The sequence below is a fragment of the Haliaeetus albicilla genome, chromosome 9, assembly GCF_947461875.1.
Source record: "Haliaeetus albicilla chromosome 9, bHalAlb1.1, whole genome shotgun sequence".
Taxonomy (NCBI): domain Eukaryota; kingdom Metazoa; phylum Chordata; class Aves; order Accipitriformes; family Accipitridae; genus Haliaeetus; species Haliaeetus albicilla.
This window is the reverse complement of record NC_091491.1, coordinates 12,132,335-12,154,515: the sequence shown is the minus strand read 5'-3', so window position 1 is coordinate 12,154,515 and position 22,181 is coordinate 12,132,335. Positions and strand designations below refer to the sequence as shown.

The following is a 22,181-nucleotide window of genomic DNA, read 5'->3' as shown; positions in this document are numbered from 1 at the left end:
AACTTTTAGCTGGTGCAGCTGTTGTGACATCTGCTGTCACTGTAGTTCCTGGCTGGTTTGGTGTCCTTGGAGGTGTGGGGGACTCTGAGGTGCAGTTGCACTCCCCTGGGATCTTGCTGTGCAAAAGATGCATGGTGACAAATGAGCAGGGCAGGGTAATTGTGCTACTTTTTGTTGTAGGAGGTGAAGGCCGGTTTTTCTGCTGAGCAGAAGGCTTTTTTCCCTGTTAAGTTTGTGCTGGTTGGCAGGAAAGAGACTTGATACCTAAATTTTCAGGGTTTTTCCCTTGAAAGTGTTAATATAAACATCAGCCTAAAGCAGCTAGTTGAGACGTGCTGGGTTTGGGGACAACCAGGCCATTGACGTATAAATGTTACCATGTGGAATGACACAGTGAGGCTTCTCAAATCCCTCTTATTTTTATGCTGATTTTGAAGTGACTTTTAATCCTTCAGATATATTGGTCTTTAAGTACTTTTTTCAAAGAGGAAAATAACCCAACTCAAGCAGTTTAGGTAATAATAGTACTTAGTGCTTAACAAACGTTGTGGAATTAATCCTCCTGGACCAATAAATTTAAATGAAATTGTGTTGATCTTGGCTGGGGAGCAGGGAAGTGATGTGAAATCAGCTTTGCCCTGGGTACGGAGGAGCGGCTCCCTCACTGTGGCTCCACCACAGCTAGTGGAGATGGAACTGGTGAACCTGTGAAGTTTGGGTTCAAGCTGAGCCCTGCATTTCAGTTCTCTTCCTCTGCCCTTGCAGCTGCACTGTGAATCAGATGTTGTCCTCCAGGCTGGGTCAGACCTGCTAAGGAGCAGTGGGAATTAGGTCTCCTTGGTTTTGGGGAAGAGTCTGTTCTATGTTGATGTCTTAGGGCCAGGGAGATGCTTCTGGGTCCCTGTCCTGCTCCCACCCAAGTGCTGTCCCTTGGGGTCAGTGAGATGTCCGACATCACTGGGCTAGACCTGTTAGTCTGCCATCCTGTTATATGAAGTCTTCTGGCCACCCCCTGTTGTTTCAAACAAGACTGAACAATATAAATAAATCTCCCATTAAGAGAAACTGTTTCAAGTTGGCTGAAGTCCCTTGGGTGGCCATGGCCTTTGCGCTGATGTGCAGGCTCCCAGAATCAAATGGAGGGTGCTGTGGGTGGGCACTGACATCATCTTGGTAGTGTCACCTTTGGGCCAATGGGGAAGAGCAGCATTGAGACTGTGATGCTTAAGAATTTTGTGTACCAATTGGTATGTTTTGTGTATCAATTACTGCAGGGTAAAATGAATCATTTGATTTTTTTGTTGTTTGTTTGTTAATTTTCAGGTTACAAACTGATTGGAAGCCATTCTGGGGTGAAGCTCTGCCGATGGACAAAGGTATACTCTCTTTCCTTTTCTCATTTTATAAACAACAACAAAAAGCTAGAGACTTATTCAGGTATTTCAATTTCCAGATGAAATATCCTTTAAAAATGTGATATTACTTGAATGAAAACAAATTTAATCTTCCAAGCTGTAGTTCTGCATTTCAAGCTATTAAAATCCCACTGCTAGAAGTGAGAATGCGACCATGGCAAAGAGCTGCGAACATCACTTTCTGTTGTTTTTCCTGTTATTCTGCTGTCTGCTAAAATATCTCCTGCCTGCTGAAATATATGGCAGGAACAGAACACTGCAGAGAAAAGTGGAAAAGTTACTTCACCAGTGTGAGGTCTTCTGAAACAAAGATAGCACAGTCCGTCATTACACTCGAATGGGCACACAAGGGCATTTGAACCTGTTGTTCTGTGACTGATATATCTGGTTTGTGACAGTGCTCCTCCACTGGTTTTCAGCATTTGTCAAGTAAGATTCAGATAGCGAGGTAACTGTCACTTGTGAATGCTAGGACTTTTTAAAAATTACTCTGTGGGAGTGTGTGTGTGTATGTATATAGTTGTGTGTAATATGTCTGTGTGTGTGTTTGTACACATCCATATGAAAAAAGTAATCCTCCAGGCTCTGCAGTTGTGTATTGTAGGCTATGTAAGCTAGTAGCTTTTCAAGTAGTTCGCAGACTTAAAAGCGTTCCCAGCAGGGGCACAGAGCCCTGTAGAACAAACTTCAGCCACTTCAGTATGTTTGTTGTTTCATCAGTCCTTTGCAGGTGCCTGAGAAGCCCACAAGTTGAAAGCTGGTCAATAGTGTTATACATCTGGGGAGTAACACTGATCTAACATACTAAAGCTTTCAGCATTCATGGGGTGATAAACTATGGGAATCATCACCTCATTAAAATGCCAGCACATCTGTAATTCTTGTGCTGTGGCAGTGATCAGTTCCTTGGTCTCTCAGCTCTCTTTTGCTGCATGATTAACTTTGTTTATTTTTGAAATGAGCTCTTTGAATGGCAATCACCAAAGCGGGTGGCTGCAGTGAGGTTTTCTTATTGAAATGCCTGGTATCAATGAAGTGTTTCATCAAAAGACTTGTTCCTGTGAATGGTTTAAAGAGCCCACTGCTGTATTGTCATGAATATTTGTGAGATATACTGATGCCACTGATGCTTCTGCTGTTTACTCTTACAAATATTTCTCTCTTCTGTCATTTTTAGTGTCAGAGAAGGCCATGAAACCTTTAAAGAAAAACTTGTCAAACTTCATCAATGCTGTGACTGAGAGAGAAGACCAGAGAACCTATTTTTATTAAAGAACCAGAATTTAATGCAGCACTGTAAAGCCATTTCACAAAATAAATAGCAGCCCTGTGTGCTTAGATAGGACCATCTATTTTTAGCTTAAGCAGGAATTGAATGTAAAGTGTTCTAATAAATTGAGCTGGAATTGGTTACAGGCAGTGGCTTTGACTCAGATTCACGCCAATATGTGAATATCTTTGGGAGGCTTGTTTGAGATTTGTATCAGTGGAAAGCAGGAGGAGGGCTAGAAGGATTAGTATTAAGTAGAATTTCATAGTGATATCTCAGATTTAAATGATTGTGTTCTGTCATATTCTGGAAAAGAGCATAAAACCTGCAAATTTTAGGAAGAGTCTGTTGATTTGACTGTCTTATGAAATCCAAAATATAAGTTGCTCTCCTAGAATTTGTGAATCTCCTGACATCTCTCTTGTTTTGAGGAATGGGTAGAATAAACAGTATTTTCCAATTTGTTTAATCTTCCAACTCTATAACAAGGCTGTGCGTGTGTTAGGGGTTACCTGTATATTCTTTTCCTGCTACTCTGTGGAGATTTTCTTGTGGATCACCAGGACTTTTCAGGTAGAGGAAGGTAGATTAAAAGTTACTATGTCATATTTCAAATTTTCTCTTGAGAGTAGTAAAGATTCATTCTCATTTATTATTATTTAACTGAGATAATGAAAGACAGTCTTTGCTACAAGCAACTTGCATGCTAAATAGGAGTTAAATCCCAATGGGAAGGCTGCTGTGGTTCTGCTGTGAAGGAAAGTGCAGTGTCCCACTGGAGCTGCTGACTGGTGTGAATGAGGGTTTATAAGGTCAGGGTATTTATTTAATTTAGTGCTAGAAGAAATACTCTACTAGACAAATGAAAAGAATTGAGTGTTCAGTAGGGCAGCCTTGAAATTGATCCTTGTTACTCTTTAGTGAGCTTTTACAATAATATTTCTTGCAGCTTAAGTGGCTTCACCTGCTTTCTTTTGTGGGCTGATTCAGTTAAAAGCTTCAGTAAAGCACATTGTTATGCTGTGGTGTTGCAACTGAGAAGTTAGCGATTATGTTGAAGTCTCTCTCCTCTACAACAGTTGTAAATTTGACATTATAAATGCCTTTTTTCTGTAAGGGTGTATATAAACAGTCACGCTATACCCTGATCTGTGTGCTATGAATTTCTTAAAACAGACTGCTTCTGTCATCATTATTTTGATCTGCTCTGCAGCTGTGACCTCGCTTTCAATGTCTGTCACAGGTGACTTTGAACACAGGAGTTACTAGTGACTGAAAACTGCAAATATGCCCAGGGAGCAGATTTTAAACCTTTGCACCCATTTTGGTTACAGATTTGGTTACAGGTGTGTTTTAACTTTCTCGGTGTTTGTATGTGTCTTTCTCTGCTGTTAGTCGATGCTTCGAGGCCGAGGAGGCTGCTATAAACACACATTTTATGGAATTGAGAGCCACCGCTGCATGGAGGCCACGCCGAGCCTGGCTTGCGCAAACAAATGCGTCTTTTGCTGGAGGTAAAATACTGATGCAGTTTTACTTTGGGATAGGGACTCTGTTCTACTCTGTCCCTGTCCTGTTCCTCAAACCTAGGGCAGTGTTACTTGTGTGCCCTTTTCACTTGGAAATTAGGGGAGGAAGTGTTTGGAAGGGAGCAGTGTTCCTCCCCCTTCCTGCTTGTACTCCTCCCCTTCTGAGAGCTGCAGAGTCTGTAGGTCAGGGATGGTAGGTGAGCTGGGTGGGTGGGCTTCACATCTCAGAGGCTGAAGAGGATCTGAGGGCTCCCCAGTGCCGCCTCCTTTAAAGCTGAGTCCTGTGCAGCCAGGTCTTGGGCCCCAGTGAGTTCAGACTAGCTGGGGAGAGGTGGAATGAGGAATCGGGGAGGCAGGAGGCAGACACCTCTCCGTCTACTGCCCTGCAATGCCCACTGCTGCTTGTGCCGAGCACTTGGTAGAGGTTTGGTTCCTTCTGGAGGTCACTGTCTGGGACTCCCCATGGCTCCTGGTGCTCTGGAGAACACGGGCTGGCTCTTGTTGTGCAAAGCCACAAAGGCACTAAGCGATGTGAGTATCTTTGTTTTGAAATTGGACCATTTTTCTTATTTAAAGTACCTTCACCCCCACCAATTCAGTTGCGTTCTCAAGGAGTGAAAAGTGATGACTTAGTAACTGTTGCCTTTCTAAAACAGTAGCTAATAAATGACTTTCCATTTTAGTCAGTAAAGTGACCCCTTATCTCAGCGGAATTACTTTGTTGTTAATTCTCTAAAGGAAGTGAGCTTTGCCTGGATCTGAACTGTGAGCTGCTCTAGCACTGCTTACTCACCGAAATGCCTGGGTTTCCGAGGGAGGTTTTTGCTAGGCTGGGGGAGTGCAGAATGAGAGAAAATGAGAGGCTCAGCAAAAATAAAAGCAGTGATGTGAAAGTGTACTGGGTGGGAGGATGTGGAGGTTATTCTTTGAGCTCTTGTCTTCTACCTTGCTAGCTAATTCAAACCATGGGGGCAGTGCTTCCTTTGGTATTTATGGCTATCCCAGGGGGCTGGCTGCCAATAACACCCATTCCATCCCTATGCCTGGGTGTTCAACATCCCAATATTTCCATGCAAAACCAGCCAAATTCCTCTGAGTACCACTTTCAGTCTTTCATAGTCTTCAAGTTTTAATAATGCAAATATTTCATGAGAATATTTAAATGACAGCATCAGTGCAAAAGGACTGCTATAATTTTGAAGGCACTTTGAAGCTGTCTCCCATGTTAGTGTTAAGTATAAGTGTTAGACGCCGGTCGTACTGTTAAGTTTGCAATTGGGAGTCTATTAAAAAATGTTAACTGGTGCTCTTGATGGGCTTTCATTGAGTGGTGTTCCTCGGAGGTCGGTATTGGGACCGGCATGTTTAACATCTTTGTTGGCAACATAGACAGTGGGATTGAGTGCACCCTCAGCAAGTTTGCCAACAACACCAAGCTGTGTGGTGCAGTCAACAAGCTGGAGGGAGGGGATGCCATGCAGAGGGACCTTGACAGGCTTGAGAGGGGGGCCTGTGCAAACCTCATGAAGTTCATCAAGGCCAAGTGCAAGGTCCTGCACATGGGTTGGGGCAATCCCAAGCGCAAATACAGGCTGGGTGGAAAATGGATTGAGAGCAGCCCTGAGGAGGAGGACTTAGGGGTGTTGGTTGACAGGAAGTTCAACATGACCTGGCAGTGTGTGCTTGCAGCCCAGAAAGCCAACCGTATCCTGGGCCGCATCAAAAGAAGCATGGCCAACAGGTCGAGGGAGGTGATTCTGCCCTTCTACTCTACTCTCATGAGACTCCACATGGAGTACTGCATTCAGCTGTGGGGCCCCCTACGTAAGAAGGACATGGACCTGCGACCTGTTGGAGTGAGGCCAGAGGAGGGCCATGAAGATGATCAGAGGGCTGGAACACCTCTCTTATGAAGGCAGGCTGAGAGAATTGGGGTTGTTCAGCCTGGAGAAGAGAAGGCTCTAGGGACACCTTATAGCAGCCTTCTAGTACCTAAAGGGGGCCTACAGGAAAGCTGGAGAGGGGCTTTTTCCAAGTGCATGTAGTGATAGGACAAGGGATAATGGCTTTAAACTGAAAGAGGGTGGATTTAGATTAGGTATAAGGAAGAAATTCCTCGCTATCAGGGTGGTGAGGCACTGGAACAGGTTGCCCAGAGAAGCTATGGATGCCCCCTCCCTGGAAGTGTTCAGTGCCAGGTTAGATGGGGCTTTGAGCAACCTGCTCTAGTGGAAGGTGTCCCTGCTTATGGGAGGGGAGTTGGAACTAGACATCTTTGAAGTCTCTTCCAACCCAAACCATTCAATGATTCTATGATATGCTGGCTTGAAAGGACCCAGCAAATGGCATGTTCAATGTGGAAGTTTTGCTGCTTTTTGTCAGAGCAATATAATGACTGGGAAGAAAAATGTACTGCTTGTCTTTTTTTTTTTTTTTTTTTTAATGTATCAGCTAGCATTGGTGCATTTAGTTCTGCAGTGGTGACTGTACTGGTAGGAAGACGATTGGTATGCCTGTTATTGTCCTTCTGTCCCTACACAGAAGGTACATCATAAACAGCAAATAGAAAGCAATAACATCGTCAGAATGAGGCATTTTGTTCCTAGTATTGCATGGCAGACCATTTAACACTGTTCCCCTTCCAAATGACCCAACTCGGTATTTCTTAGCAGCAGCAGCCTGTGTTCTGAGTATGGGACTGAGTCAGGGAAATCAAGTGTAAATTGAAAAGTGCAGTAATTGGGATAAATCGCCATGTGTGATACATTCCACATGCCTCTAACTCATCACCTTGTAAATGTCATTTGTCACTTTTAAGAGGAATCCTGGAAACAGTAGTCCTAATGATAACGAGTGCTAGAATGCTTATTTTACTAATGTTAACAACCTGAATGCAAGGAAACAGCTTTCCATGGGACTGTGCTGAAAAATGTTCTCATTTATTTACCTTTGGTGGTTGAAATGGGTTGCAGTTGTTTGACTCTTCCATATGGACTGCAGCTGTCTGTCTTCTCAGACCTCTATCGAGTTGGAAGACTTAAGGCTCAGTTTGAGACCCATCCCAAGGCTCACTTTATGTATAACTTAAGCTTGACATAAACCAGAACTGCTGCTGAAAGAAGCTTTCTTCACTTTGGTTGCTTTTTCAGACCCTGTGCTTGGGCTGCTATAGCCTTTGTGTGGCTGTGAGCTGTGCTGGTCAGGTTAATTTGGTGTAGGAAGAAGGGATTTCTGTACACACTCTCCTCCTTACTGATTGCATGTCAGCACAATTCACAAACCATGCAGCCAGGGCTATCTATACACTTTTTATTTTAAGCCCACCATGCCTTGCAGATTCTTAATCACGTGAGATTAAATGTAGAATTGCAGTCACCGGTGGCTGTGTAGGATAAACATGTTACCTTCTTATTAGTAGTTACCATCTTGATCTACTGTTGGCAAAATGTTTTTAATACAGGTTTTATGCCTTGCTGGTCTTGTCATGCAGCTCTGCACACTAAGTTGCAGATAAGACTGCTGTGATTCTTTTTTTTTCTTGATCTCTTCTTTCAGGATTCTGGCATTTGTAGAGTCTGCCAGTGTTTCCAACTGCATAACCACCACAGCTTTCCCAGGATCACTGAGGAAAAGGCCAAGGGGCCTGTTTGTTCTCTCTTCCTCACTTTGGCAAGAAATGCTGTAGTTTAGCCACTTTCCCTGGGAACTGGATGTCATTGTAGTTGGCTGGTTGTGACTGACACATTTTGGCCCCGAACCAGGAATCATGGGTGGAGCCAGCAGCCAAACACACTCAAAGTTAGGGGTTTTTGTAAAAGATGGAGCTTGACTGCACTGGAGACCTTCCTTCTCCTCCTTGTCCATGGCAGCGGTATGTCCCTGTTAGATATCAAGCCTGCCAGGACGCCTTACTGATGTGACCACTGGCTCATACTTCCCTGCCTCTCCCCTTCAGAGAGCTGTCTTAGAGTTTGGTGATGCAGGTTTATAATGTTGCAGCTTCTTGGGAGGATAGGAAAAGCAGATTGTTCATTTGTATGGTGTTCCCCCTGCAAGGAAGCAATCATGCTGTGTTGAACTCCTGAGGCTGTTGCATCAAGAGCATGGAGGGGGGGAACCAACACCTTAATTACTGCAACATCCCTAAGTCATAATTCTCCCTACAAAAATAGTCTGCCACTATCCATTATTGCTCTCAGCTGGTCTTGCTGTGTTTGTAGTGTCTCTTTAGCTTAATTGTCTAAATGGAAATGTGTAACTGACTGAATCTTTTAATCAATTAAAGCAAGTGTGGGGACTGAGGCTTTCTGACACTGTATTGTAGCACCAGGCAAACCTGATTTGATTATGTTTTCTGGCTGAGTATCTCAAGCCCAATGAATTATTGTGGAGAGATGGAACAGCTAAATAAGATTTAAATTAATAGGGTTTATTATTTTTGCATCTGAGGAGGAGGCAAACCAGAGTGAAATATTCTGTAAAGAAATCGGTTCTTGTTTCTTCTTCTGTAACTTTATGATGTTTATACCTGTACTTGAACACATCAGCATTAGCTTGTACAGTAGGCAACAGCGAAGTTCTGTTCACACAGTCTAAATAAGTGTGTGGCCAAAAGCCAGTGATCACAGTAAGCCCTGCAAAATGAAGAGATTAAAAATTCAAAATCTCTCATAGGAGAGGTACTTAATAAGGTCATTAAAAAATTAAGAAGAAAATATAGATTAAAACAAAAGCTTCTTCTCATTAAGTAACTTGACTCCAGAGGCTAAATTCTTCAGGGAAATGTGAAATATTATGATATCAAAGGAGTTCACACTGCAGGTTTGTAGAACTTGGAACCTGAGCCTGAAAGCTCAGAGAGTCTCCTTGCATCTACAGCCACCAGTCCTTGTTCTGCTAAGTTAATACTCTTCTTCTCTCAGTGTTTCAAGTTGGTTATTTTTTGTTTACAGAATTAATATATTGTGACCCATGTTCATTGTTTCCTTCAGATTTAATTCTTCACCGGTTTGTTGACCTTTGGGCCTGTCTGTCTTCCAGGAGCTCTTGAAATAACCATATAAATGGGGTGGGGGGCAGGACATCATAAAATATACCTAGTTCATGCCCTGTCAATGTTTTTTAAAAAAAAAAAAAAAAAGTCTTGGTGCCTTTATCTGCTGCTCTGCCAGCACTGTAATAATGTGAGGCATTTCTAGGAGAAAATGTTGATGTGGTCCATCAGGTGAGATGGGAGCAGACCGTGGTGACTGTCTTGGCTGGGTGCATATGTGCCAGCTCGCAGGAGCATTGGCACTTTGCTGAGGTGCTGGCAGTGCTGTTGGTGCTTGAAGTTTACACAGGATGGGGTTGCATCAGTTGCTCGGTACTGTGCAAAAGGGTGTGGTGCTCAGGGTGGCTCTCATTATTAGTTAGACACTATTTTGCCAAGTCAGGCACAGAAGTGTCAGGGTAAGGTTGCTGTAAATGCACTTAGTCCCCAAAGTAGTATCTGCCGTGTGAGGATTCCCAGCGTACGCTGTGCAGCGGGTAGTATTTTTGTTTCTGTTACACAAAAGGCTTATGATAGGAAGAAGTACTGTGCCAGCAACTTACTGGGATTGAAATCTGTGCTTTTCATCTTATAGCAGTGTGCATTTTCCTGGTCTTGGACTTGCTCAATGCTTCTGTAGTTGTCATTATTAGTTTACATATTTATGGCATCAGTAGTGAAAATAAGCAGACTATTGGCTGTGAAATGCTCACACGTGTCTTGATACTTACTGCAGGTGGTTGGTGACTTGGTACCCACTTACAGTAAGGAGTAACGTGATGGAGTGATTATCGGCTTTGAAAGCAGATTTGTACATCTTGACATTCAGGTTAGTTTTGAAATAGTCTTTGAGACTGCTGAGTGTGGTTCTGCTGGAAAGGAATGAAATATGTTGACACAAGCACAGGGCAGACTTCTGGGAGGTGCTCAGCATTGCCCGCCTTTCTAGAAACTGTGCTTTTAAAGAAAGTGAGCATTTCTTAGAGTTGGGATGTAGTTTTTCAGCATGGAGCATCCTCCATCCTTAAGATTTCAGAAGTGTGAGTTAGAATAATAGAATCATTTAGGTTGGAGGAGACCTTTAAGATCATTGAGTCCAACGGTAAACCTAATGCTGCCAAGTTCACCACTAACCATGTCCCTAAGTGCCGCATCTACGTGTCTTTTAAATACCTCCAGGGATGGTGACTCCACTACTTCCCTGGGCAGCCTGACAACCCTTTCAGTGACGAAATTTTTCCTATTTTCCTAATATCCAATTTAAGCCTCTCCTGGCACAACTTGAGGCCATTTCCACTTGTCCTGTCACTTGTTACCTGGGAAAAGGGGCCAACACCCACCTTGCTACAACCTCTTTTCAGGTAGTTGTAGAGAGCGATAAGGTTTCCCCTCAGCCTCCTTTTCTCCAGGCTAAACAACCCTAGTTCCCTCAGCCGGTCCTCATAGGTCTTGCTCTCTAGACCCTTCACCAGCTTTGCCCTTCTTTGGACGTGCTCCAGCACCTCAATGTCTTTCTTGTAGTGAGGGGCCCAAAACTGAACACAGTATTTGATGTGTGGCCTCATCAGGGCTGAGTACTAGTGCCAGTACCAGAAGTGGGTTCTTCTAAAAATCTTCTGAAGTTCAGTCCCCTCTCTGTTCAGAGGAACTGGCAAAATTAACCTAAAGTCCTCACTATTGGTACTATCATGAGTTGCTGCCAGGTGTGGTATATGACCAAATAATCTTATAAGGAGAAGACTAAATTTATTCTGATGGAACAGCTGATTTGAAAAACCTTAGGGAGTTAGTGAGCTGCAATGCACTCCTAGTGAAAATGTAGAAGTTACAGGTTGATTTGTTTTGTTTAATCTAAAATTCATCAATTCATGTTGGGCCTTTCACCTGTTTCTGAAAAATCTTTTTATTTAAGTTGATTTTAAAATATGAAAAAAGTCCAAATTTTCTTTTGAAAATACTGAATATTTTGTCATTTTAAAAATGAGAGTTTTCTTTGGATGTTAAGATAGCCAAACATTTGACTTCGGCCTTATTCCCCTGATTTTTTTTTCTTCATTAAAATGGTTTAAATATATCAGCGTTTAGGAATAATTCCATGCCTTTTTAAAAGCTTTTTTCTCTTCCTGAATTTATTTGTAACAAAACATTATTTTTCTCATTCCTACAGCTAACAAAAGATTGCTTAGAGCAACATGAGAAATAGTTGTCTGTTATTTAACAGGAAATTTGTATAGAAACATTGTGTTCCTCCTCAGACAGCAGTCTAGATAGGGATTTTTTAATTGTTGTTCCTATCAAAACTTCTCTTTCTTTTTCTTTTTTGAAGTGAGGGTCATCTGGTTTTGTAGAAAGTAAATCTGAGAGACTTGAAGTCTTTACTTTGTCCCCGCCACAAGGCATTTTGCAGTCAAATGCGAGTTATGACTATGTAGTACCATTGACGTGATGATCTTTTTAATTGCACTTTGTCCTCCCTGAGTTTGCATCTCCAGCCAGGTTGGTTCTACCTCAGATATGGTAAGCCTGCCTCTTGAGCCATCATTCAACTCTTGGGAACTGCTAAATAGGACCAGTTCAGGACACAACCCTGCAGATGCCTTTTGGATAGATCTAGTGTCCTACTGAACCAGTGATAACTGATCAGTTTTCTACCCTGATTTGTGCTGTCTTACAAAACAGTGCTGCTTACAGAGCATTTCTTTGGGCAGATTATGAGAATATTGGGTAAGATGGTGTCAAAAGCTCAACCTCTTCTCCTTTCCTTTTGCCTACAAGGACCACCTACAAGGTGGTCTTGGCATGGAAGGTTCTCAGCGGGTTCATGTTGGCTGCTACTTACCTCAGTGCTGTGTTCTGGGGCTCACAAACACTTATTTAATCCAGTATGTCCTGAAGAACTGGAAGTTAAGAGGGGCTGGTATAGAAATCTTTGGCTCCTGCTAAAGTGGCCATTGCATTTGCACTTTTCTGGTATGTTTTAAATCACTTTTACATGCTACTCACAAACTTTCAGCTTATTACTAGTGACTGATACTGTCAGCCAATTCATCCAACATGTTCTAGGGTGAGTTTAACCATCCTAGTTGAAAAAGTTTTGTTTAGATTAAATATCTCTAACCTGTCCTCTTTCTTGTCCAATTTGTGCTCTTCCCATCGCCATCAGGAGAAAGCAGAAGAAAAGGTGCAAACAGGTTTCTTGTCATCATGGAGAAACATTAAACATTGTTTGTTTGTGCATTGGACAAGCTTTTTTCTTGGTCTTCCCCTTACTCCTCACATTGTTCTAAGGAAAGTTGTTCTTGTTAGCCCTTTTTGTATGTCCTTTGCTAGTTGCATCTGATTTTTTTTTTTTTTTTTTTTTTGCCTTGACCTTTCCCATTATGACCCCGTATTCTTGTGCTCTTCCTTTTATTTTCAGCTGGAGGATTGCAAAGTTGCAGAAGTGCCTGTGATTCTGCCAGACTGGTTTCTTGTTACACTTCATATCTTTGCTTTTTATTGCTGCAGTTTGCACTTCTGCCTTAATAAGGTTTAAAAAACCTGCCAGTTCTCCTGAACATCTTTGCCCTTAAACTATTCTCCTCTGGGCTCTCACCTGCTGGTTCTCAGGATTCACTGAAGTGTGCTTCTTGAACTCTCTTGTTTTTATTCTGCTCTTTCCCTGCTGTCCCTTCCTGGGAACCATGTGCTCTGTCCTTTCATGATCACTGCCACCAGTGTTTCCTCACCTTCATGTTCCCCACCAGGCATCAACATCAATCAGTTGATCACTGGAGTAAATGATACTTTATACCTGTGCTGCGTTTTCCCTCAAAGTTTCTTGAAAGACTTCATAATACTAAGCATTGCTCACAGAAGAGAGTGAAAAGCTGATTTATTAAAATAATACATAAGGGCTCAGGGAGGGAGATGCACTGCCCCACTGAAGCATACACCTACTTCACAGAGGTTTGATTGACTGCCAGGGACACTTTGGTAATGCTGGCAAGTAATACTGGTAGATCAAAGGTCTGATGAAAATGCAAATAAGGCTGGATTGGAGGCAGTCTTGTTAGCCAGGGGAGAGTGGGAGTGAACTGGGACCTCCCCATCATGTTTTGTGCAGTCTTGCATTGCTCTGTGGTGGTGGGGTGCTGTGGCAGTGATGGCTTGTCTCTGAAGTATCAAATCAAACCTGTTTCACACCTGGAATCTCTAATAAAATAAGGGTTTTCTGATGTGTGTGGCTTTGGGTGAGATTTTTTTTTGCTTGTGTTATTGCGGGAAGGGAAGGAATACTATGCACAATTACCTGCTCAAGACTTGAGTAGCTGGTGAGGTGGATGATGTGGAGGGTCACAGAGCCTGCAGGGGAATGGGAAGGTGATAGTGAAATTCTGTCTGTGCCAGGGACTGTGAAAAAATCTCATCAGCCACAAGACATTACTTTTTTCCCCTGTATTTGAAGAGAAACTGCTTTTTGCCAAATAAGCTGCTTTGTAGACATGACCTGGTATGTTTATTAAACAGTTAGAATGTGTTAAAAATTCAAGCACTGTTAGACACTAATAGCTGTCCAGCATGCATCAAGAGCCTATTGATTTTCTGCCAACTTGCCCTATTAAATATACAAGCTACAAGTTATGTAGTTAAACATGTAAGAGTTTTACAAATGCCTTTTATAGTTGGCATTCAGAAAACTTTCCATGTTGGCAGATAGAAGAAAAAAAAAAGGGAAATTCAAAAAGCAAAGCTGTTTTAGCTTAAAGGATCTTTGAGATGGTAAAGTAGTTTGAGAAGAGCATTTGAATCTTTGCTCTTGAAGTGGATGAAGAAATGTTTGGGCCAACGGGCTGTTTTTATTGATGCTGGCTCTAGAATTTGTGTGTTTTAGCACTGTCAAAGTGTGGAGCTGCAGGTCTTTCTCACTTGGAGAAGTCAGTGGGAGTCTTTCGATTGTCTTCAGTAAGCACTGGACCAGTCACTTCATTCTGAGAAAGTGCTTCCGTCTGTCTTTTGTCCTTTAGTTAAATACTGGGCATCATGTCTTAATGCCCATGTAGCTGGGAGGCAGAATACAGCAGATAACTTCACAGCATCTCCGTGGCTGACTTCCAGGGATGATGGAGAGTGGTAGAGGAAACAGAGATCAGCTGGTCAGAAAACAGAGTTTCAGGAGTATATATTGCTTGATCTTGTTTTCTTGTCCAGAGCTATGTTAATACAGTAGTGGTATTTTGAAAGACACTGCAAAATATGCTACTCTTCTATTAATAAATTATTCTATCAACTGCAGTAGAATTGGTAGGGGAAAAGTGGAAGAACTTTTGTAGCATATTTTGGAAAAAAGCAGGAGAAGATGGAGAGAGAACAAGGAGGTGAAAACACAGAAATTTGTTGATTTTCTTAGGCTGATACTTAAAGGCTGAATTATCCCTGTTCGATACCAGTCTAAGTGCAGTAATGTTAGTGGGAAATTCCTCTCACCAGGGAGAGGTCTGTGCCCTTGTACAGGCTCTCTCTGGGTTGTGTTTGTCCAGGTGCAAGCATGATGGGTGCCATGCCAGTTGCTTATAATATTTCATTTGCTAGTCAGGATGCATTTTTTTCCAGGTGACTTACAATGGCTTTGTAACCTCCTCTCGTGCTAGTAAAATAGGGAATGGAGAGAAACTCCATATATCTTCCAGGTGCTTGGGTGGATTTGTCTGGGTAGGCTTTTTCCATTTTTGAAGAAAATGATATATGGATACAGTGGTCCTTTCCGGGTAGGCAAGGTTGGGTTCCTAACCCAATGTGATACCAGCTGTCCCTCAGATGGAAGATCAGTGGTTTTTATCCTGCAGTCTGCCTGACTTGGAGAAGTTAACTTTTTATTTTTATTTTTTGCATTTGGGTTTCAGTAATGCGGTAGCTAGCAGATCTCAGAAGTGATGAGAAGCCCCTATTGAGTAAATCTGGGAGATTAACCAGATCCACCAGCAATGCATCTCCAGCATACTGCAGACTTCCTAGTCTCTTCATATAGTTTGAAGTGGTCTGCCCTCAGCTGTCTTGTTACTATAGCATTACACAAAGATTGGGTTAGAAACAAATCCTGTCCTTCTCAGGGTACCAGTTGGTACCTTCTCAGTGGAACTAAAAATGTCTTGGGGCCCTCCTTTTCTAACGCTTTGTGCAGCTGTGGTCAGAAGAGGAGGTAGAACCAGATTTCCTTTCTTTAGAGGTCTTTCTGGCTGCAGAACATCATTTTAGCTTATAAACGTTTTACCTGTGACTCAAAATAGGTATGTTAAGTTGAATATAAACTGCAGGGTCCATTGTTCCTTCTGGGGAGACCAGAGCCTGGAAGCAGAGGGGTATGAGAACGGTGTTCAAAGATGACATCTGAAAGTTGTCAGAAGCAGGATATCACTGAGAATTTCTTGTTGCTTTTAATATTATTAAACAATGCCAAAGTCCCCAGGGCGACAGATGGGTTATTCCATGTATGTTACAAACAATAGTGAATAACTGTCTCTTTTTCCTTCAGACATCATACAAATCCAGTGGGCACAGAGTGGCGATGGAAGATGGACCAACCTGAAATGATCTTGCAGGAGGCTATTGAGAACCATCAGAATATGATCAAGCAGTTCAAAGGTAACTTCTCCCACTTCTTCCCCATTAATGATGCTTTTGGAAGATAACCAGCAGTAGCATCTTCAAAGCATAGATGAAAACGTTCTGGTCATCTGTGAAATGCTGGGAAGGAGGCATGAGATTTATAATATCAGAAAGATGGGTAAGTGAGAAGAAACTTTTGTGGTGCACACTGTTTTCTGAGATGTTCTGCCTTGATTTTGACATTAGAACATGAGTCAGCCATTGGGTATCTACCATTGCCGTGAGGGAGTAGAGTGGAGTTTCCTGTTGTGCATCTTGGTAGTTGTCATCCTTTTCCTCGGTTTGCACGGAGGCTTCCGCAGTGGTTAAAGCTGGCCTGGATGATGAGGAATCTTGATTCTTATGTAAAAATGAGGGCAGGTAGAAGGCAAAAGGAAACAACCTCTAACCTGCGGGAAATACACTGCTGAGCCTTAATCCCCTGGGAGCTTTTATGTTAGCTCTGAAACTTCTAGATCGCATTTTTCTCATTAAAGAGTGAGCAGTAGCATTCGGGGGATTATTATTTTCAGGAATTATTCAGTACATCTGTTTGTGACTGAAGCTGCAGTTACACAGCACCTCTGAAAAGTACCATATTTTGCTTCCTATAGGAACTCTTTATGAGTTCTTTATTTATTCATTATGTATCTATATCTATCTCTATATATAGATGGTTGGGTTTTTTTTTTCCCAAATGTGATAAACTTGTTTACTCTGCCAAGGTCTGCTTTGTGTGCTAGGAGGGCTGGCCAGCTTGGCAGGACAAGTCTAGGACTCTGCTCTTCCTAACTGACAGCGGAGGCTCTGTGAGCAGCAGGAGTGGAATGAAGCATCCATAAAATGTGCAAGATGAGCCTTAGTCTTGGCTGTCATTTTGGGAGCCCGTTTGTTTATGTTGGCCGTGCACAGAAGGAACCCGATGGATTAAAAATGTGACAGGCAAAAAACCCCTTCTGTCAGCAGAGCAGAGTTGCTCTGTCTCATTCACTGGAGTTATATAATACGCAGAAAAATAACTCAAGTTATGGCCTCATGAGCTTTATTTTCATCAAGTGGCTGGTTTGAATCATCTTGCACTCTCAGACTAGCAGCTCCAGGGAAGCCAGTTCCCTAGGAGCTCCTGTGCTGAACTGGATAGGGAGCAGCCAGACTAACCAGACCTGGCTGCACTCTGCCTGTTGCACACATGTGGTCCGGTGGACTGGATCACAGCTCTAGAGCTCGTCCAGGGGAAAGCAGTGAAGGTGCTATAGTGGCATAGGGAAAAATGATGTTTATTTGGTAGGGGAAGGTTTCCTTGGGGAAGTAGTAGTGAGATGAGAGGAGTCAGTGGAGGAGGTGGTTGGTGTCATTAGTGCACCTTCCTTCAGATAAGCAAAGCACAGCTGTCGGTGCTTGAGGCAGGGCAGTCTGTAAGGAAGTGCAGGTCTCATTCCCTAGCCTTGGTGTTTCTTTTGCACTGCAGCCACGTGGGCAGTGTGGGGAGAGTGCTGAGTTAAGGCAGGATGCCTGCAGCAGTGCTGCCTGGCTGGCTGGGCCAGAGCTGGTGCAGGGTTTCATGTCTGCCTGTTAACACAGCTGGTGGGATGCAGTACCAGCACAGCAGGAGTTTGGGTACAGGTGGTTTGCATGAGTGAAGAGCATGTAGGGTGTCAAATATTGTCTGGAAGGTTGTGACAGCCATAGAAGACTGTTACAGCTATAAACAAGAGTATGCATGTTTAATGCTTAAGGCACTGAGCACTTCTCAAACTCTGCTCTTTTATTCAGTCTATTCTGGATAGCCAGACTCTTAGATGAGTTGAAATGTGGCTGGGCATGCTGAAAGGATTGTGATCAATAGCTTGAGGTCAGTTTGGTGGCTGATAACAAGCAGGGTACTTCAGGGGTTGATCCAGGAACCTATGTTGTACAACATCTCCATCAACAGATGGTGGGGGTGATGATACCGAATACACCCTCAGCAACTTCGCAGGTGATACTAATTTAGGGAGGGTGGCAGGCACACTTGGTGGCATAGCTTTACTTCAGTGGGACCTTGAGAAACATGATTATTGGGCCAATAGATGCACGTGGAGTTCAGCAAGAAGTGGAACATTCTCTGTGAGAGTGTTATAACCCCACGTTGGTCCATGCTGGGAGACCCACCTGCCATGGTAGAACAAGGGACAAAAGACTTGGGTTTCTGCTTGGGAGTTCAAGTTAGACATCAAAATAAACTTGTTCAGCCAAGGTGGTGCCCAGAGAGGTAGGGGACCCTTCAACCTTGGAGGCTTTCAAGTCTTTTAAGTAAAGCCATTATCACCCTGGTCCAGTGTTGGCAATTGTCCTCTCTGAGCAGGAGGCTGGACTAGAGCCCCGCAGGAGCCCCTTGTAACCAGGAGTTCTGTGACTTTTGTTATGATTGTGAAAATTGAAAGTCTTAAACAATAACAACCCTCCTTCTTTTTATGAGGCAGGACTTGACTCAAAATAAGTCATTTATGTTTGCTTAGGAAGAAACCACATGTTGTTTAAAGTGATGACTATATTTGCATGCAGTTGCTTATGGTGTTGAGGGTATACTTGTGAAGGCAGGAATTGCCCTCAAGCTGTGCAGTACTGGTGCAGTGTGATGGAAATGTTGCCCCTGTGTGGCAGAAATGTGTGTTGTTTGCACTAAAGAAAGGTGAAAAGCAAAAGTTATTTTGCAGATGCGCGAAAGCCCTACCTTCTTCTGAATGCTGAGTGCAGGAATCTGTTCAAACCCAACTTCAGACTAAGGAATAATCCTCTTCTTCCCTCACTACTCCCTGGTGTCTACCCAAAAAGGGTTGGAGAGAGGGAAAGATTATAGATAGACTTGGCAGCATCTGAAAATATTCCCAAAGTGACGAGGCGCCTGTAAGGACATCCCAGTTGTCTCTTTTTGGAGCTTATTTTCCATTAAACAAATTCATAAATATTCCCTGAAACTTGCATGTGCATCCTCAGCACAGTTACCCTTGACCTGGAACTGCGAAAGGAGAAAGACCACAAAAAAAAAAAGGCTCTGGACTAGAACTGTGCTGCAAAGTGGAAAAAGAACAGATGTGTTACTTTTTCAGAGTGATAGATGGCAACATGCTTCCTGTCTTGGGAGTCTAAAAGCAAAAGGATTATTAAGGAGAAGAAAGAATCAGTAAGAAAAACCCAGTAGCTCGTTGTTACATTTTGTGAATTTTACATTGTTGCTTCCCTGAGGTGCAAATGAAAATATTGTTAGAGTAGAATCAGTGAAAGCAAAATTGATTTGAAACACTGTGCAGTAAGCTGAAGCCAGGGAGAGTTAAAAGATGCGCAGTGTCTTACAGGAGGAAAGTCTCATGTGTGCCCTGTCAGAGCTGTCCTCTGTCCAGGTTGGAAGTGCCTCAGGCAGAAAACATGCCTGTCTACTTCCAGCAAACTTAGCAGCACTCCACAAATGGTAGGTCAGATTTTGTTATGACTGATTTTAAAAGAAAAAAACCACCAAAACCCCACAAACCACCCCAAGGCTTGAGCAGTGAGATGGACTAGATTGCTCTGTTGAAGAGGGAGGACAGGTTGCATCTGGGCTCTGCAGCACTGGCTGGGCAGCCACAGGGACTCCAGAGGAGTTTTTAGCAGGGTGCTGTGCACATCTGCCGAGACGTTTGAACACCAAGCCCCAAAGTATAGCAGACCAGACTATTTGGGCTACTGGAGGAGAAAAGCATGGGGAAAATGTCTTAGCTAGAGAGCCTTCAAAGGTCTTGAATGTCTGGTAATGCTGCTCAGATAATACCCGAAGCTATTTGAATAAATTGGTGCTCTTTCTAGTACCAGTACTACAGCTTTGCATTCAGGTACACACATACAGACATCTCCATGCACCAAAGGAAATGGTGAGCTAACCTGATGCTTTAACAACTCCACACATTGCAGTAAAAATGAGATCTTTGAAGGAACAGAAAAATTCTTGGGGACCCTCTATCCTATAGGATATCATAGAGGATAACCCTCTATCCTGTAAGAGTCCCTATGCATGCTTTTAGAGATACGTCATCTTCTCTTTTATTGTTGCCATAGTTTGTACTGTTTTTGAAGACTGTAGATGTTGGTTAATGTCACATAATTCTCTCTTAGAGTAACTGATGGAGAGATATCTTACTGAGAGGGAGCTAAGGTGGGAAGGTGTGAAGTAGTTTATTTGATGGATACATTTTTGAGGTAGTGACTAGTAAATCTCTGTGCCCTTGCGAAGGGCACACACAAAATGGAAACATAATTCAAAAATAGGAAAGTGGGAGTCTCGGCTAATACAGCTCTGGTTCAACTTGGTGGAAAAATGAAAAAATAAATGAAAATGTATGACCTGAACTAGGAGATCCTAAGACTACCTGTGTGTCTTGCTGTAAGAGTGGATAAAACAGGTTCCTTGTCTCCCCAGTGACCCAGGCATTTATGATGACTGGTGTACACGTACTTGCAGAGGGGTACCCAAAGTCAACAACCAGCCTCTCTAGGGTGATGTGCCAGATGATGCTTTTCTTTCCCAAATTGCACCAGTAGGAGAGCAGCTGAAATCAGTTTTTCAAAGGAGATTTGCTGATCAAAGGAGGCTTTGAGATCTGAGCTCGGCAGGAGCCAAAAGCTGTATGCCACTGCCTCTTGCAGAGGCTTCTCAAGTTCCTACGGGTCCAAGCTCCTGCACCTGTATTGGACCGTATTGCTATATGAAATCTGCCCAGGCTCTGACTTTGCTGGAGTTTATTTACTGAAGACAGAAGGAGGCTAATCTACAGGAGCAGAGGTTGAGTGCTGTAGCAGTATGGCAGCCAAAAGTGCAGGAGAGTTCATGTGCTCCCTGGAATACCCACTAATCCTGTTTAGTTTATCCCTGTCTAGCTTGTGATTTATATGGTCAAATGATTGCATACAAAACCTCTACCCTCCTCTGGAGTGTATTTACTATATGCCAGATTTGCTGTAAACTGTTTTGAGGAAGTTACTCTCAAACTTTACGTGATGTTGGAATTTTTTTCTGTCTGCTTTTAAAGCTGGCACAGTAATTATCGTAGTCCAATGGGAAGATGCTGAGAGAGAGAAATTAATTAGTTCCAAAAATGACTTACAGTAGCTTTAGGAATATGAAAGTTAGTCCTTTAATCTCAGTGTGTGGTTGAGATGCTTCTTTCTTTTCAAATAAAGTTCTCATTTAGTACTGTCAAGTTTCTGCAGAATAACCATTAGTCCTGTCGCTTATTCAGGACTGAGCCTGGCTGGTTTAAAATGCACTAAGCTTTGCTCTGATCGCAAACCAGCTTTTCTATGTGAGGCTGAAGTAATATCCATGAACACTTTTTATCTTGGCTTTGCAGCATAGCATGTAATTTTCTGTACTGCTTGAGCTCCAGCATCTAGGCAATGAGAGGTGAGCTGAGGACCTGGTTTCAAATTCAAGTCTTTGTTTTTTTGAAAACAGACCAACCCCCAATCTAAAACTGCAGATATTATTTGAGTACATCAAGGCACGTCAAGGAAATGTCAAGTGACATATTTGGAACAAAAGCTTGTTTGTAGTCAGATGATTCCATATGGGGTCCTGAGCACTTGGTCAGATGCGGATGGGCTGGAGGAGTATTTGCCTCTCCTCTGCCCTCCCGTGGGTATAATAGATATGACTTAGATTGGTTAAACCTGCAGCTAGCATTTTCACGTGGACGCTACAGTTGAGCTCCTTGTGTTTTCCTCTTCGTTCTGAAATGTCTTGCTTTTCAGGACTGTGTCATGTGTTGGGTTTTCTTTTTGAACGCATCATCTGTGGAGCTGCATTTCATGTGGTTTCCAATATGGATTCAGACCTGGTTGTTGGTGCTCTGCTTGGTGAAGTGTACCCAGCTCCTCTGGGGAGCTGGTCTTCATGGGGCTGGGAGACCACAGGGGGTCAGCAGCAGAGACAGACATAACCTGGTTTTCTTTTTTAAGATGCCTACTTGAAGTGGCATTAAACTAGCTCTTGTGTTTCTGTCTCAGCATTTGGGCAGCATCACTGAGGTCTTAGCAATGGAAAGCTTGACTCAAATGTTACTAGAAAACTACTTGCAGTAGTGAACAGGGCACACAAAGCCCCAAGCTCCGTGTGTCTGGGCATATGCTGTTTTGTGGGTTCCTGCAGAGTTGGCTCAATGGGTACTGGCTGTGTCCTGGTGTCCCCTCTGGTTCAGGAGGGCTGCAGCTGGTTTTGCTCAGTCTTCCTTGTGCCGGGGTGTATTTTAGATATGGATGCATGGTTTGGGAGGGGGTTGGGTTGATTTAAGCCTGTCTTC

General features: G+C 43.0%; 1 protein-coding gene across 3 annotated transcripts in view; it reads left to right on the top strand.

The window, feature by feature from the left end:
• LOC104317200 (S-adenosyl-L-methionine-dependent tRNA 4-demethylwyosine synthase TYW1) overlaps nucleotides 1-22,181 on the top strand; it is a 110,821-nt gene that overhangs the window by 31,387 nt on the left and 57,253 nt on the right. For all 3 annotated transcript variants that reach the window (XM_069791511.1, XM_069791510.1, XM_069791512.1), the window contains exons 9-11: nucleotides 1,324-1,376; nucleotides 4,081-4,199; nucleotides 15,758-15,867. In XM_069791511.1, the coding sequence (XP_069647612.1) occupies nucleotides 1,324-1,376; nucleotides 4,081-4,199; nucleotides 15,758-15,867 (282 nt within the window). The remainder of the gene's footprint in view (nucleotides 1-1,323; nucleotides 1,377-4,080; nucleotides 4,200-15,757; nucleotides 15,868-22,181) is intronic.